General features: G+C 40.6%; 1 protein-coding gene across 13 annotated transcripts in view; it reads left to right on the top strand.

Annotated features, from left to right (window-relative positions):
• The window catches only part of SYNE1 (spectrin repeat containing nuclear envelope protein 1), a 492337-nt gene that overhangs the window by 274063 nt on the left and 199967 nt on the right, over positions 1–18307 (top strand). For all 13 annotated transcript variants that reach the window (XM_018053370.1, XM_018053378.1, XM_018053374.1 and 10 more), the window contains 8 exons: positions 979–1244; positions 5436–7596; positions 8972–9309; positions 9964–10108; positions 10778–10996; positions 11775–12034; positions 13474–13639; positions 13973–14128. In XM_018053370.1, the coding sequence (XP_017908859.1) occupies positions 979–1244; positions 5436–7596; positions 8972–9309; positions 9964–10108; positions 10778–10996; positions 11775–12034; positions 13474–13639; positions 13973–14128 (3711 nt within the window). The remainder of the gene's footprint in view (positions 1–978; positions 1245–5435; positions 7597–8971; positions 9310–9963; positions 10109–10777; positions 10997–11774; positions 12035–13473; positions 13640–13972; positions 14129–18307) is intronic.

The following is an 18307-nucleotide window of genomic DNA, read 5'->3' as shown; positions in this document are numbered from 1 at the left end:
CCAATCCTTACACATAGTTAAAGAATAAGACAGAATCAGAACCACTTTCATTTGGTACCAGAAGAGTACAAATCAGAAAGTCAACATTCAGATATTTTTTGGAGCTCCCATTGGCTACTTGCTTTGAAGAACATTCACTCTGTAGCTTGTTTATGAACAAAGCAACTATAGTTCAGCTGGCAGAACCAGAAGGCTGTATCATTAAACAAACACAGAGCCTTACTATTTATTAGCTTCTCATCACTAAAATTGCTAAAGCTGTAGGACTGTAAATGTATCAATTTATTAAATGTATATTTAGGCACTTCAGTGGTTGGGACTCGGCACTTTTACTGCTGGGTCCTGGGTTTAGTTCCTGGTCGGGAAACTAAGATCTTGCAAGCCACATGGCACAGCCAGTAAATAAGTGAATATAATATGTAATATATATGTATTAACATAGCTAACTTAAATGTAATAAAATATTTATATATTTTAAATGCAATAGAAAATTATTAAATTAACCTGATTGGAAGTTGTACCAGATTTTAAACAAACTTTAAGATTTACATTTTCCCTGTGATAATTAGTCATTTATATTTTCTGCTGGAATGTTGTCTCTAGCAGAAGACATACCTCCTGGAGATAAATTAGATTTTTTTTGAAAATCATGAACCTTAAAATTTTTTAGAAAACTAAGGATACACTTTAAGATAAAATGTTAACTTTTTCTCATAATGACTACAATATTGTTCCACATTTATTCGTTTTTCTTTTTACTTTCTGACGTAACACAAAAAGATACCACAGTTTCCCTTTGACTCTTATATACTTGGACATTTGTGTTTATAAGAAAGCATGATGGCTTTCTCTTTGTCCCTCAGCATACATTCTTCAGTTACTTAAAGTGTTCAGAGGTATTGTATCTGTGCTTCGATCTGTATTTATTTGGGGAGTGGGTTATAACGTATTGTTTATTTTATTGTTGTCATCCTTTAGGATTTTGTTAAGAAGCTACAGTGCAAACAGGCCTCAGTGACCACTATTACAGAGAAAGTGGATGAGTTGACCAAGAAGCAAGAGTCCCCTGAACACAAGGAAATAAGTCATTTAAATGACCAGTGGCTGGATCTGTGCCTTCAGTCCAACAATCTGTGCTTGCAAAGAGAAGAAGATCTCCAGAGAACACGAGATTACCACGACCGTATGAATGTTGTCGAAGGGTTCTTAGAAAAATTTACTACAGAATGGGATAACTTAGCCAGGTAACAGCAGTTCTCTAGGGGGTCACCAAAATGCTAAGCCAGAAATTTCTTAATTCTATAAAAATCAAAAATATCTTTTTTACATTTTAAACATCCATTTTCTATCATGGATGCATGAATCAAATTTAAATACTGATAAAACATTATTAAGAGTTTAGTGTGATCATATGCACACAGAATCACGACTTTCCTCACCCAATATTACTTTAAGCAGTGGATAAAAGGAAAATGTTTGAAAACAGCACTGATTCTACCTGTGACCTCAAGGAATATTTCAGGGCTATTACAAAACTTTGACTTTAAAGTACATCCCAAGAATATTTCTAGTTTTAATTACCTGTTGTGGGACTCTGTAAATTGAGGACATGAATCCTTCTTGAAAGAAGTTCCACAGGTTTCTTGCCAGTTCTGTGAAGTAACACATTCGGTGTAATTCAGTCTAGTTTTTTCTTGTACTTGCGGTATTCTAGAACTTAGTGAATAATCTGATGGCTCAGATGGTCAAGAGTCTGCCTGCGATACAGGAGACCCGGGTTTAATCCCTGGGCCGGGAAGATCCCCTGGAGAAGGAAATGGTTACCCACTCCAGTATTCTTGCCTGGGAAATCCATGGACAGAGGAGCCTGGAAAGCTGAAGTCTATAGAATCATAGAATCAAACATGACTAAGCGACTAACACTGTTTCATTTTATAGCAACTGAACACTTCTTCACTTTTTCTTTGAAAAGGATTCCCTCACCACCCACATCAGTTCAGTTCAGTTCAGTTCAGTCACTCAGTCGTGTCCAACTCTTTGTAAACTCATGAATTGCAGCACACGAGGCCTCTCTGTCCATCATCAACTCCCGGAGTTCACTCACTCTCACGTCCATTGAGTTGGTGATGCCATCCAGCCATCTCATCCTCGGTTGTCCCCTTCTCCTCCTGCCCTCAATCCCTCCCAGCATCAGAGTCTTTTCCAATGAGTCAACTCTTCGCGTGAGGTGGCCAATGTATTGGAGTTTCAGCTTTAGCATCATTCCTTCCAAAGAAATCCCAGGGATGATCTCCTTTAGAATGGACTGGTTGGATCTCTTTGCAGTCCAAGGGACTCTCAAGAGTCTTCTCCAACACCACCATTCAAAAGCATCAATTCTTTGGCATTCAGCTTCTTCACAGTCCAACTCTCACGTCCATACATAACTACTGGAAAAATCATAGCCTTGACTAGACAGACCTTTGTTGGCAAAGTAATGTCTCTGCATTTGAATATGCTATCTAGGTTGGTCATAACTTTTCTTCCAAGGAGTAAGCGTCTTTTAATTTCATGGCTGCAGTCACCATCTGCAGTGAATTTGGAGCCCAAAAGAATAAAGTGACAATTTCTACTCTTTCCCCATCTGTTTCCCACAAAGTGATGGGACTGGATGCCATGATCTTCGTTTTCTGAATGTTGAGCTTTAAGCCAACTTTTTCACTCTCCTCTTTGACTTTCATCAAGAGGCTTTTTAGTTCCTCTTCACTTTCTGCCATAAGGGTGGTGTCATCTGCATATCTGAGGTTACTGATATTTCTCCCAGCAATCTTGATTCCATCTTGTGTTTCTTCCAGTCCAGTGTTTCTCATGATGTACTCTGCATAGAAGTTAAATAAGCAGGGTGACAATATACAGCCTTGACATACTCTTTTCCTATTTGGAACCAGTCCATTGTTCCATGTCCAATTCTAACTGTTGCTTCCTGACCTGCATACAGGTTTCTCAAGAGGCAGGTCAGGTGGTCTGATATTCCCATCTCTGTCAGAATTTTCCACACTTTCTTGTGATCCACACAGTCAAAGGCTTCGGCATAGTCAAGAAAGCAGAAATAGATGTTTTTCTGGAACTCTCTTGCTTTTTCCATGATCCAGCGGATGTTGGCAATTTGATCTCTGGTTCCTCTGCCTTTTCTAAAACCAGCTTGAACATCTGGAAGTTCACAGTTCACATATTGCTGAAGCCTGGCTTGGAGAATTTTGAGCATTACTTTACTACCATGTGAGATGAGTGCAATTGTGTGGTAGTTTGAGCATTCTTTGGCATTGCCTTTCTTTGGGATTGGAATGAAAACTGACATTTTCCAGTCCTGTGGCCACTGCTGAGTTTTCCAAATTTGCTGGTATATTGAGTGCAGCACTTTCACAGCATCATCTTTCAGGATTTGAACTAGCTCAACTGGAATTCCATCACCTCCACTAGCTTTGTTCATAGTGATGCTTTCTAAGGCCCACTTGACTTCACATTCCAGGATGTCTGGCTCTAGGTGAGTCATCACACCATCGTGATTATCTTGGTCGTGAAGATATTTTTTGTACAATTCTTCTGTATAGTCTTACCACCTCTTCTTAATATCTTCTGCTTCTGTTAGGTCCATACCATTTCTGTCCTTTATCAAGCTCATCTTTGCATGAAATATTCCCTTTGTACCTCTGATTTTCTTGAAGAGATCTCTAGTCTTTCCCATTCTGCTGTTTTCCTCTATTTCTTTGCATTGATCGCTGAGGAAGGCTTTTTTATCTCTTCTTGCTATTCTTTGGAACTCTGCATTCAGATGTTTATATCTTTCCTTTTCTCCTTGGCTTTTCACCTCTCTTCTTTCCACAGCTATTTGTAAGGCCTCTTCAGACAGCCATTTTGCTTTTCTGCATTTCTTTTCCATGGGGATGGTCTTGATCCCTGTCTCCTCTACAATGTCAGGAACCTCATTCCATAGTTCATCAGGCACTCTATCTATCAGATCTAGGCCCTTAAATCTATTTTTCACTTCCACTGAATAATCATAAGGATTTTGATTTAGGTCATACCTGAATGGTCTAGTGGTTTTCCATACTTTCTTCAATTTAAGTCTGAATTTGGCAATAAGGAGTTCATGATCTGAGGCACAGTCAGCTCCACAGAGTCTTATATAGAATCTTTCTGTAATTCTGATCACTATGATTTATTAAAATCTGTACTTTTTCTGCCCAGATTTAGTAGTTTATAGCAATTAAAACTGAAAACATATTTTAGGTGTAATTCAATTGTGGGTTTTTTTTAATGTGGATTTCTGTTTTAGGGGAAGTACACTACTTTCTGATGTGTTTGCTTTCTTTTTTGATGCTCAAAAAAAAAAAATCCAGTGTCAGCAAAAGCCTGTATTTCAGACTGACAGTAGCACCTGGGTCTGGTTAACCCACAAACACAACAGAGATAATATGTCCACAGCAACCCACTCCAGTATTCTTGCCTGGAGAATCCCCATGGACAGAGGAGCCTGGCGGGCTACCGTCCATAGGGTTGCAAAGTGTCAGACAGAACTGGGCGACTAAGAGCTGTACTATATGTCTCAAATGGAAGTCATCATATACTCTCCCAACACTCTTCCTCATGCTTCAGAACTAATTGTTTTGTAAATGAAAAAGATCCTAAGATTCCATTTTTCTTATGTGTGTCTTGTAGTCAACAGAATGAGAATTCTTTGCATTTCACACTTGCTTTTAAAGCTTCTAATGATATATAAAAAAATATCTGAGTTATACCAATGAGCAGCTGTTAGAGTCATTGGCTATAGCTTACACATGGCATATTGTCTACCACTGGATTGTTTGCTGGAACTTCTCTCAGGAAAGCACAGAAATCACAGGTCACTTAATTCCTTTCAGTGCCATTGTCACGAATGCAGTAGATCAGTGTTTTTCAGTATTTTCTGTTTCCACAAATCATCAAGGGGTCTTGTTAACATGCATTTGCTGTTCTGTTGATGAGAGCCAGAGGAAGTAGCTACAAGTACATGTCAGATGTGATGAGAGGGCAGCCTTAGCTAAAAGATGGAGAGCAGAGAAGTATCCAGGCAAACTATCTTGGTTCAACTTCTGCTATGGAAATACATGGGTTTTATATTCTATAATAGAGAAGGAAATGGCAACCCACTCCACTCTCTTGCTTGGAGAATCCCATGAACAGGGGAGCCTGGTGGGCTACAGTCCATGCAGCCACAAAGAGTTGGACACGACTGAGTGACTAACATTATATGTCATAGTAACTACAGAATCTCTGTCAAGGAGGCATGAATTGAGTAACTCTAAGCTAAGAACACCCACTTAAAGAAGATGGTAATGTGCAATTTAACATGATACAAACAAGCACAGATATGGACTAAAACTAAAGTTAACTTGACTTTATGTGCTTTAATATAGATCTGATGCAGAGAGTACAGCTGTTCACCTGGAAGCTTTGAAAAAGTTGGCCCTGGCATTGCAGGAGAGAAAGAAGGCTATTGAAGATCTGAAAGAACAAAAGCAGAAAATGATAGAACATCTGAATTTAGATGACAAAGAATTAGTCAAAGAACAGACGAGTCACCTTGAACAACGCTGGTTTCAGCTAGAGGACCTCGTTAAAAGAAAAATCCAAGTGTCCATCACTAACCTGGAGGAGCTCAGTGTGGTTCGGTCCAGGTTTCAGGAGCTGATGGAGTGGGCAGAAGAGCAACAGCCCAATATCACTGAGGCCCTTAAGCAGAGCCCCCCACCTGACATGGCTCAGAACCTGCTCATGGATCACCTTGCCATTTGCAGCGAACTGGAGGCCAAACAGGTGCTCCTGAAGTCTCTCACAAAGGATGCTGACAGGGTGATGGCTGATCTTGGCCTCAATGAGAGGCAGATAATCCAGAAGGCACTGTCTGATGCACAAAGGCACGTGAGCAGTCTCAGCGACTTAGTGGGCCAGAGACGAAAGTACTTAAACAAGGCTTTGTCTGAGAAAACCCAGTTTCTCATGGCGGTGTTCCAGGCGACCAGCCAGATTCAGCAACACGAGCGCAAGATAATGTTCCGTGAACATATCTGCCTGCTACCAGATGACGTGAGCAAACAGGTGAAAACATGTAAGAGTGCACAAGCCAGCCTCAAAACTTACCAAAACGAGGTCACTGGACTTTGGGCCCAGGGTCGCGAGTTAATGAAAGGAGTCACAGAGCAGGAAAAGAGTGAGGTACTAGGGAAGCTCCAGGAATTGCAGAGCGTCTATGACACCGTTTTACAGAAGTGCAGCCATCGGCTACAAGAGCTGGAGAAAAATCTGGTTTCTAGGAAGCATTTTAAGGAAGATTTTGATAAAGCCTGTCACTGGCTCAAACAAGCAGATATTGTTACCTTTCCTGAGATCAATCTAATGAATGAGACTGCTGAGCTGCACACACAGCTGGCCAAATACCAACACATTCTCGAACAGTCTCCAGAATATGAAAACCTCCTACTTTCCCTGCAGAGAACTGGACAGGCCATCCTGCCCACGCTGAATGAAGTGGACCATTCCTACCTCGACGAAAAGCTCCATGCGCTGCCCCTACAGTTTAACGTGATCATTGACTTGGCTAAAGACAAGTTCTATAAAGTCCAAGAGGCAATGCTGGCTCGGAAAGAATACGCCTCCTTGATCGAGTTGACAAGCCAGTCTCTGCATGACCTTGAAGACCAGTTCTCCAGGATGAGCCAAATCCCCGGCCACCTGAGCGTCGAGGAGGCTCTGTCCCTTCAGGATAGCTGGCGAGCTCTGGGGGGTGAGGTGGCAGGCCTCGCCGAAGCCATGGACGAACTGAACCAGAAGAAAGAAAGTTTTCGCAGCACTGGGCAGCCATGGCAACCGGACAAGATGCCGCAGCTCGTCACCTTGTACCACAGGCTGAAGCGACAGACAGAACAGAGGGTGAGCTTCTTAGAAGACACCACCAGTGCTTACCAGGAACACGAGAGGATGTGCCTCCAGCTAGAGAAACAGCTAGAGGCCGTGAGGATGGAGCAGTCCAAGGTGAACGAGGAGACGCTGCCCGCAGAGGAGAAGCTCAAAGTGTATCACTCCCTGGCGGGAAGCCTCCAGAATTCCGGAATTCTCCTAAAACGTGTCACCAGGCATCTCGAAGATCTCGTTTCGCATCTCGACCCCGCAGCTTACGAGAAAGCCAAGCATCAGCTCCAGGCCTGGCAAGAGGAGTTAAAACTGCTCACCTCTGCCATTGGCGCGACAGTGACGGAGTGTGAGAGCCGCATGGTGCAGAGTAGAGACTTCCAGACAGAGCTGAGCCGCTCCCTGGATTGGCTGAGGAGCGTGGAGGCGGCCCTGAGTGGACCGCTGTGCCTGGACCCAAACCTGCGGGACATCCAAGAGGAGATCAGAAAGGTCCAGATCCATCAGGAAGAGGTGCAGTCCAGCCTGAGGATAATGAATGCGCTGAGCAACAAGGAGCAGGAGAAATTCATGAGAGCCAAGGAGCTGATCTCTGCCGACCTACAGCGCACACTGGCTGAGCTCTCAGAGCTGGATGGGGCCCTGCAAGAAGCTCTCCACACCAGACAGGTGGGTGCCATGGGGCTTCTGCTCCATTTTTCTCACTTTGCTTCTTTGTAAACAGGTGTGGGGCTTCCCTGGCAGCTCACCTGGTAAAGAATCTGCCTGCAAGGCAGAAGACCTAGGTTCAATTCCTGGGTTGGGAAGATCCCCTAGAGGAGGGCATGCCAACCCACTGCAGCATTCTTGCTTGGAGAATTGCCATGGACAGAGGAGCCTGGTGGGCTACAGTCCACGGGGCTGCAAAGAGTCAGGCATGAAGCGAGCAACTAAGCGCAGTAGCAAACAGGTGTGAGTTTTTATGTTCATGGTATTCATTTCAAGTGATTTCCATGTTGATATGACTTTCGTTTTAACACAGGAACACCTTGGTTTTCTCTCTCCTTTTGGAGAGCTAATAAATAATAGAGTGGGTGCTAAGTTGCTTCAGTCTTGTCCAACTCTGTATGACCCTATGGACCTTAGCCTACCCAAAAGTTTACTTGCTTTAATACCTTGGTCCGTTTTCCCCACATCTGTTCTCAGTCCTTCTGATTCTATGGAATTTCAACCAGCCAAAATATTCCAAGATGTGTATTTTAATTCATTCATCTGTGGATGGACACTTAGGTTATTTCTATACCTTGACTATTGTAAACAGCACTGGTATGAACATGAAAGTACAGATTTCTCTTTGAGGTAATGATTTTGTTTGCTTTGGATAAGTACCCAGGAGTGAGATTGCTGGATCATATTGGTGGTTAATTTCTTGAGGAGTTTCCATGCTGTTTTCCATAGTGGTTATACCAGTTTACATTCCCACTGGTATGGTTATACTCCTTCCTGCCTGAGGAACTGGGTCTTCCCAGGTGGCACAGAGGTAAAGAATCTGCCTGCCATTGCAAGGAGATGGCAGAGATGTGGATTCACTCCCTGGATCAGGAAGATCCCCTGGAGGAGGAAATGGCCACCCACTCCAGCATTCTTGTCTGGAAAATTACATGTGCAGAAGAGCCTGGTGGGCTACAGTCCATGGGAGTGCAAAGAGTCAGATGTGACTGAGAACACACACACTACCTAAGGCATTATTTCACGTTGGTGAATATTCATTCTGCCACCTATTGCTAAGCATTATACTTTTTCTTTAGAGAGAGGACATTTCAGAACCATCGTAAGTTTCTATTCTATGACCTTTCTTGTTTATTTTAACTGAGATAATAAAATTATAACAAGAAGAGCTGAAGGGAAAGTAGAGAATAATAAAAAACAAATGTCACCAGCTTATCAATTCACTTGCAGACATACCACCACGAGACTGACCTGAAAAGAAATGGAAGATGTAAACTATTTTCGGGAAACACATTGCAAATGAGTGTTTATTGTGCCTGCTCTTGCTGTTTTTCAGACTACCTTGACCCAAATATACAGTCAGTGTCAAAGGTACTATCAAGTGTTTCAAGCTGCTAACGACTGGCTTGAGGATGCTCATGAAATGTTACAACTGACAGGCAATGGCCTCGATGTGGAGAGTGCGGAGGAGAGTCTCAAAAGCCACATGGAGTTTTTTAGTGCAGAGGATCAGTTCCACAGCAATCTGGAGGAGCTTCAAGGCCTGGTAGCCAACCTGGACCCACTCATCAAGCCGACTGGAAAAGAGGACCTAGCGCAGAAAATGGCCTCCCTGGAAGAGAAGAGCCAGATGATAATACAGGATTCACATGCCCAGTTAGAGCTCTTGCAGAGGTACAGAAATTACTTTGTTCTTTATATTCTAGTGAAATGGGTTTTCACGTGGAAAATTTGAATGCATTAAGGATGTACATGGGCCTCCCTGGTGGCTCAAATGATAAAGAATCTGCCTGCAATGCAGGAGACCTGGGTTTGATCTCTGGGTCGGGAAGATCTCCTGGAGAAGGGAAGGGCTACGCACTCCAGTATTCTTGCCTGGAGGATTCCATGGACAGAAAAGCCTGCTGGGCTACAGTCCATGGGCTTGCAAAGAGTCAGACATGACTGAGCGACTAACACACTAAGGATGTACACTGGGGTTTTGCTAGAGGCTTAGATGGTAGAGAATCTGCCTGCAATGCAGGAGACTGTGGTTTGATCCCTGGGTTGGGAAGATCCTCTGGAGAAGGGAATGGTAACTCACTCAGTATTCTTGCCTGGGAAATCCCACAGACAGAGGAGCCTGGTGGGTTATAATCCATGGGGTCACAAAGAGTCAGACATGACTGAGCAACTAAGCAGGAGCAGGAGCGCAAGGATGTAGATGATCATGTAAATTCATGATATATCCCTAGACGTGAGTATCCCTAGACATGCTGACCTCAGAGCTCTCGCATAGGAATATGTGATTTTAAGTTGTCTCTTGACTTTTGTTGGATTGTTTTCAAGATGTGCAGCTCAATGGCAGGATTATCAGAAAGCAAGGGAAGAGGTTATTGAACTGATGAATGAAGCTGAAAAGAAATTGTCTGAGTTTTCTTTATTGAAGACTTCTTCCAGTCACGAAGCGGAAGAAAAGTTGTCGGAACATAAGGTTAGTTTGCTGTCGGTGTTTTTAGTACTCTTGTCATTCTAGCTGTAACGGGTCTTTGCACTATGGTAGTTCAAGAAACAAGTCAATAAATTCTGATTTCCACAAGGGCTTCTTAAACAAAAAAAGGATGTGTTTAACCACATTTCAGAGCAGTTTTAACTTAATTAACTGCTGTCACTCATTTAGCATTCCATTGGAAATGCATAGCTAGCTTTAAAAAAGTACATTCAGAGAAATTTGCTTCTGATAAGCTGTGACACAGTAGATTTCAGTAAATACTTTCTGATGTAACTTAGATTACTCCAATTGAAATTCAAAAGTTAACGACTTGAGTCTCACTCATATATCACAGCAATATAAAGGTGAATGTGACATACTTAAATATTAAATTCTGTTCACTTATCCTTTTGCTAATTTAAAAAAAACCAGGATAATGTCATTCAGATAGATAGCATGTCAACTTTTTAATAAGTATTCACTATTCTGCTTTAGAAAACTCAAGCCTAACTCAGTTACAAATTAAATGTAAAAGTAAGAATTAACAGAGGAAAATAAATGTATGTAGGAACGTTTTCTTTTGCAGGTAATTTTGGACTTTACCAAAATCCGTAGAGTTTTTGAAAAAAATCATCTCTCTCTTCAACTTCTTTTCTCCTCTTCCCACTCCAGGCTTTAGTGTCAGTAATAAACTCTTTCCATGAGAAAATTGTGGCTTTAGAGGGTGAAGCTTCAGAACTAGAAAGAACCGGAAATGATGCCAGCAAAGCAGCCATAAGCAGGTCAACGACAGCTGTCTGGCAGCGTTGGACGCGACTCCGTGCTGTGGCCCAGGACCAGGAGAAATTACTGGAAGATGCAGTGGATGAGTGGACGAGCTTTAACAATAGGGTAATCACCATTACTAATGGGTCAAAGTAGTGTCTCCTCACTGAGGAGAATGTATCCTGAAAGCAATGTTTTGTCCCTTTTTTGAAATTGGCTTTATGAAAGTAAAAAGCCTTTTTCAAAAAATCTCTGTCTCCATGACTTGAAAACCAAATCATGAAATAAAATACAGAATGCAATGTGCAATTTGGTCCCAAGTCCAGGCCCATTTATTATAATAAGAAAGAAAGAATCCAAGCAATTGCATTTTGAGAGGAGAGCAAGCCGATTTTGCCCCATTTGTGGGGCTCTTAGCGAAACTTTCTTTCCTGGCCCTGTAAAAGTGCAAAACACTTTGTCTTTCCATGAAATAAGGAAGGAATCTAACTCATTTTTCAAATCATGTTTAATATCTTCTATTTTTTAAACAGGATTCAGTGTTTTAAGCCACATCTTCCTTTGTGACTCAAAGGCACATATTCATGTTAACATAAATATTGAGAAGAGTCTTTCTCTTATCTGTTTAGTAAAAAATAAAATTAAACCCTTTTCTATGTTATGAAGTCCCTGATTGCCCTAATATTATTTTGAGATTAAGTCTTGAAACCCAGAATAATTGAAGTGGTCTTTTCTTCCATGTTAAGAGAACTGTTCATGTTTTAGCTTCCCAAGATTTAGAGTTGACGCCATCGTCTCTACCGTGCATCAGTGTTTCAGTGTCAAATGTGGCATTTGTTGGAATAGTCCTCTCTTTTTCATTTTATTTACTTTTGAACTTCATAGTGTGTGCGTTTGTCATCAGGTTAAGAAAGCCTCTGAAATGATTGATCAGCTGCAAGATAAATTACCTGGAAGCTCAGCAGAGAAGGCCTCCAAAGCAGAACTCGTAACTCTTCTCGAATACCATGACACATTCACCCTGGAGCTGGAACGGCAACAGTCGGCCTTAGGGATGCTGCGGCAACAAGCGCTGAGCATGCTCCAGGATGGAGTCACACCGTCCCCTGGGGGAGAGCCACCCACGGTGCAGGAGATCACAGCCATGCAGGACCGGTGCCTGAAGTAACTATACACCTGCCCTCATTCTCTGTTTCTAAATGTGGCCGTGACCCAAAGGGACAAATGTGGTATTAAGAGTCTTGGGGGAGCTCCACCATGCCACCTTAAAGACATGGGGTCTATCCCTATCATCCTGTCTATCTAGCACATATCTAGTCAGATTAGAAGTGTAGTGATGAAGCAAACAGATTCAATCTCTACCTTCAGGCAGTTTGCAGTCAGGCAGCAGAGGTAGACAGCTAAAGATGCATTTAGGTGGAGCATTTGAAGGGAGCTAAATGAAATCGAAGCAGAGGCAACTAACCTAGGAGAGGAGTCAAATAAGGCTTCCCCTCAGAAGGGATATTTAAGTTGAAAACTAAGCAGGTTTGAACCAGCCGGTGAGGTAGGAGGAGAGTTCCGAAGACAAGGGAACAGCAAGTAAGCCAGCTTGGAAGTAAGCACTTTTAAGGAACTCTTGGGTGATGGGGTAATTCATGAGAAATGAAGCGTGAAAGGTTAACAGTTGGGAGCTATGGAGAATTTGGTTTTGATAACTCTTGATTGCTCATTGGCTAAATTGGATGACAGAGACATTAGAGCAAGGATGATACCAAAGTCCAGGTAAATAAGAGTCATTTACTGATAGTGAACGTAGAGAAAGTTAATCTTAATGATAGATAACCAGCTTGATTTACTTATTGGACCAAAGAGGAAATGTCACTATATAGTTTAACTCCTGAAGTGACTAATACTATGTGTACTTAGTTGCTCAGTCATGTCTGACTCTTTGCGACACCATGGATAGCACCTCACCAGGCTCCTCTGTCCATGGGGATTCTCCAGGCAAGAATACTGAAGGGGGTTGCCATGCCCTAGTAATATATCACTCATATGTATCCTATATTCACCCCTTCAATTATAGATGAATTCAGGATAATCTGACTCCACTTATTTAAACTTTGCAACCAAATTATGTCAATTCAAGTAAAGACTTGTAATTTGGATGCTGAACATTATTAATCATAAAATATCCAAAATTTGATTCTTTATTTAAAGGCTAGTCTCTAATAGGCACAACTATTCCAATTATACATTAATTTTGGGGGCTGATGATTCTGTACCATATAAGTAGATTTCTAAACAGGAAATAAAAAAATCAAACAATCTCCAGGTTATTTTAGACAGGAAAATGGATTGCAGTGTAGTGGCAGGGGAGTATGTCAGCTCTCCTTTTTCCAGGGATAAATCAGTCACTTCACATTAAGGGTATTCTTGTTGTATTTAAAGTAAGTTTAAATGTTACTGAAAATTATCTGGCAGATTGGGGGAAGTTCCTTTACTTGGAAAAAAATAGAAGGTTTTTACTTTGTAACGTCTGTTTTTGACAATGTGATGTCATGTACTAGAGGCTTCCTTTCATTTCAATCCATGTCGGCTTTCTCCCCTTAATGTTTCTAAAGCATGCAGGAGAAAGTCAAGAAGAACGGGAAGATAGTAAAGCAAGAGCTCAAGGAGCGAGAAGTGGTGGAGACACAAATCAGTTCAGTAAAATCTTGGGTTCAGGAAACGAAGGAATACTTGGGGAATCCAACAATAGAAATAGATGCTCAGCTTGAAGAACTTAAGGTACCAAATTCATTCCCTAGACTCATCATTTAAAAAAACAGTGCTAATTTTAATCTGATATTCTTGGTTATATTCAATGAGATATTGAAGTGAAATCTTTTAGAAATGTTTTACATGAAAGGCTGTTAGTTCATTGGACATTCTTTTGTTCCATATAAAGTGGACATGCTTCTTATTTAGAGACTATAGAAATGTTTGTTTTTGTAAATGTGTTTCTCTAATTCTACTCTTAATCCAATTTTGAGGAACCATACATATCCTTGTCTCTGTATGTGTAAAAATCAATTTCCTTATCTGGCTCCTAGAAATTTCTTATGTTGATCTTTCCTTCAGATTCTCCTAACAGAAGCCATAAATCACCGACAGAATGTTGAAAAAATGGCTGAAGAGCAGAAGAATAAGTACCTTGGTCTTTATACTATATTACCTTCTGAACTTTCCCTTCAACTAGCTGAAGTGGCCCTGGACTTAGGAACTATCCATGATCAGGTAAACCTACAGTCCAGAAAGAGTAGCTTTCCATTCTTTATTGTTTCAGCACTCTTGTGTGACAGTGCAGGATTTTCAGTCATGTCTTCATGGAAACAGAGTTAAAAAACAGGTCAGGATTAAACAATAATATTAAATTAAAGGTTTTACTCATAGGCGAGAAGCATATGAAATGATATTAAATGTAAACAATAATGTCAAACATTAAAGATAATTTATATGATTTCCCAAACCTTCCCCCCAAAAAATAATTACTCAAAGAAACAAAGAAAGCAAGATATATTTCATATATTCAACAAGTATTTGTTGAGTACTCAGAGTTTGCCAGGCACTCTTCTATCTGTTGTTTTAGTTCAGTGGTTCAGCACGATGTAGTGGTTGAAGGTATTTGAATAAAAGGAAAATAGTTAAAAATAAAGTAGAATCAGGAATGAGATTTTTATCCAAAGTTCATGCTGTAAGGTCCTGTATTTTATCTAGAGGAAGGTCTGTCAGTCTAACTCCCAAACAACCAAGGAAGGGAATGAAATATATAAATATATATTTTTTTAATATTTTCTTTTTAAGGAAAGTGATACACAGCCATTCATAATACTTAGAACAGGGAGATTTTTATATTAGACCTCATAAGGAGGACACACTTCCATGTATTTCATGAAAATAGCTTCAGTAGCATCTACATGCAAACATCATGGGTTTTAAGACCTTCTTGGTGGCCCAACGTTAAAGCAATTGAGTTAAAACTGGTCAGTAGAAAGAAGATAGTTCTAAACTGCTACATGAAATGGAAAGTAGTATTGCACTATGGAAACTATAATATTCATGCAAGTGTGCTGTGCCTTTTGAACTTGCCAGTGTATGATGCAATGTATTTAAAAATTCTCATCAAAATCCAATTCTACTGTATCATGCATTTGATATAAATTAAAATGTTATTTTCTGTTTTAAATATTTAATTTACTTATTTGGTTTTTCTTCTTAGACATTGGAGGGTTTGTCAGGAAGGATGACTTGTCAAGTTCAGATCTTAAAAAAAGAAGTTCAAATCTCATTTTTTTTAACCCCTCTGGATAAATTTCCCTATTATAAAATTATTCACATGCATTCCATTTATGTTAGCACTCAACTGAAAATAATGAAATCAAAAAAAGGTATTCATTTCTTGATATATTTCCTTGCTACTGAGGAGATTTTACTTTGGCCACGTGATATGAAGAGCCAACTCACTGGAAAAGACCCTGATGTGAGGAAAGACTGAGGGCATAAAGAGAAGGGGGCGACAGAGGGCGAGATGGTTGAATGGCGTCACCAACTCGATGGACATGAGTTTGAGCAAGCTCCAGGAGATGGTGAATAACAGGGGAGCCTGGCGTGATGCAGTCCTTGGGGTCACAAAGAGTCAGACAGGACCTCACAACTGAGCAACAACAACAAAGGAGATCTGATTTGACAAAACATCTACTTCTGCCTCATTGACTGTGTGTGGATCACAACAAACTGTGGAAAATTCTTAAAAAGATGGGAATACCAGACCACCTTAGCTGCCTTCTGAAAAATCTGTATGCAGGTCAAGAAGCAACAGTTAGAACTGGACATGGAACAAAAACTGATTCCAAATGGGGAAAGGAGTACGTCAACGAAGTAGACTTGCTTATTTAACTTATACACTGAGTACATCATGCAAAAGGGTGGGCTAGATGAAGCACAAGCTGGAATCAAGATTGCTGGGAAAGACATCAATAACCTCAGATATGCAGATGTACCACCCTTATGGCAGAAAGAGGAATTAAAGAGCCTCTTGATGAAGGTGAAAGAGGACAGTGAAAAAGCTGGCTTAAAACTCAACATTCAAAAAAACAAAGATCATGGTATCTAGTCCCATCATTTCATGGCAAATAGATGGGGAAAAAAATAGAACAGTGAGAGACTTTATTTTCTTGGGCTCCAAAACCACTGCAGATGGTGACTGCAACCATGAAATTAAAAGATGCTTGTTCCTTGGAAGAAAAGCTGAGAGAGTCAATTCTTAGGCTAACTGATAAGAAGTCTGGGGTCCCCGAGGAGGAAAAAGGGGTCTGGGGTTCTCAAGGAGGAGGAGGAAAGGACAAACTTTATTTTTTTCTCTACATTCCTTAGTCTTAGTCACATACAAAAAATTTTTTTTCTGCTTTAAGCCCAGAACTGATGGTTACACAACAAAAAACTCAGTTTGTTGTATACTAGGGATTATACAATAGTGTATCCTGCTTGAGGACAGTTTCTCCTTCCTGAAAACCTTCTGACTAATCCTGATATCTTAAAATGTAAATTATGGGAGTGGGTCTCGTAGGATCTTTCTATTGTTAAGTTCTAATCCTGTTATCCTAAAATTTAAATTGTGGCAGTGGGTCTGGTCAAGTTTTTAAAACTTGAGGCATTCTTTTGATTTATTGTAATAACTACAAGGAGATCCAACCAGTCCATTCTAAAGGAGATCAGTCCTGGGTATTCATTGGAAGGACTGATGCTAAAGCTGAAACTCCAATACTTGGGCCACCTCATGCAAAGAGTTGACTCATTGGAAAAGACCCTGATGCTGGGAGGGATTGGGGGCAGGAGGAGAAGGGGACGACAGAGGATGAGATGGCTGGATGGCATCACCGACTCGATGGACATGAGTTTGGGTAAACTCTGGGAGTTGGTGATGGACAGGGAGGCCTGGCATGCTGTGATTCATGGGGTCGCAAAGAGTCAGACACGACTAAGCAACTGAACTGAATAAGTAATTTAAAAAGTATATAACTCCCTTGCTAACACTAGTGAGGGGGGCACTCTCCATCCTTCTTCTGATGTCTATGTCAGAACCTTTCTCTGTCCCTTTTTACTTTAATAAAACTCTGCTACACAAAAGCTCTTGAGTGATCAAGCCTAGTCTCTGGTTCTGAAGTTAATTATTCTTTTTCGGAGATCAGGAATCCGATACTGTTCACTGTAAGCTATCAAAGCTATGACCAACCTAGACAGGATATTAAAAAGTGGAGACATTACCTTGCCAGCAAAAATCCATCTAGTCAAAGCTATTATTTTTCCAGTAGTCATGTATGGATGTGAGAGTTAGACCATAAAGAAGGCTCAGCACTGAAGAATCGATGCTTTTGTACTGTGGTGTTGGAGAAGATTCTTGAGAGTCCCTTGGACTGCAAGGAGATCCAACCTGTCCATCCAAAAGGAAATCAGTCCTGAATATTCACTGGAAAGACTGATGCTGAAGCTAAAGCTCTAATACTTTAGCCACCTGAGGCAAAGGACTGACTCATTGGAAAAGAACCTGATTTTGAGAAAGATTGAAGGCCATGATGGAGGATGAGATGGTTGGATGGCATCACCAAGTCAATGGACATGAGTTTGAGCAGGCTCCAGGAGTTGGTGAAGGACAGGGAAGCCTGGCATGCTGCAGTCTATGGGGTTGCAAAAAATCAGACAGCTGAGTGACTGAACAACAACAATATATTACAAAATGAGCAGCACAATAAATCTAGTTAGTATTCAAAACTACATACAGTTATAAACTTTTTCATGTGATGAAAACTTTTAAGAACTACTCTCTTAACAGCCTTCAAGTAAGCAACATAGAAATGTTAACTATAATCACCATGCTACTATATATTGCATCCCCAAGACTTAAAGATATTTTTAAAGGCCTTTCATTTATGTAAAGGAAATATTTCTTTACCATCTTCTCAACATCATAAGCAAAATATAAATGTTTGTTATCACATCAAATTAAAGCCATTGGAAATGTATAAATATTAGCTGTTATTTTTTCATTTTCCTTTCCACTGGATGTGCTCAGGGTCATCCTATTAAGATGGTAATTGGAAGTTAGGAAAAGAGTTAACAGGTCATTAATAGCTACTTATGAAAAGGTACACAGAAGCAAAAATTCGTGCCTCCAGTTATCTGGAAGCATTTTCCATTTTATGAAGAAAAAGGCTTAGAAGAGTTTGTATGTTTAAGTCACACAGTAAATGGAGAAGATAGAATTCAAACTCAGCTATCTACATTGCTATCTGTAAACACTTGATGAGTGAATCATTGTACATGTGTTGCTAGTTCCTTTGCTGAAATAGCAGCAGAAAGTGCAGTGAATACATAAAAATGGCAGGAAGTAAGGCTGCAAGGAACACCATGAGAGCTTGT

The sequence above is a fragment of the Capra hircus genome, chromosome 9, assembly GCF_001704415.2.
Source record: "Capra hircus breed San Clemente chromosome 9, ASM170441v1, whole genome shotgun sequence".
Taxonomy (NCBI): Eukaryota; Metazoa; Chordata; class Mammalia; order Artiodactyla; family Bovidae; genus Capra; species Capra hircus.
The sequence above is the reverse complement of the archived record's forward strand: the minus strand, read 5'-3'. Positions and strand labels throughout refer to the sequence as shown.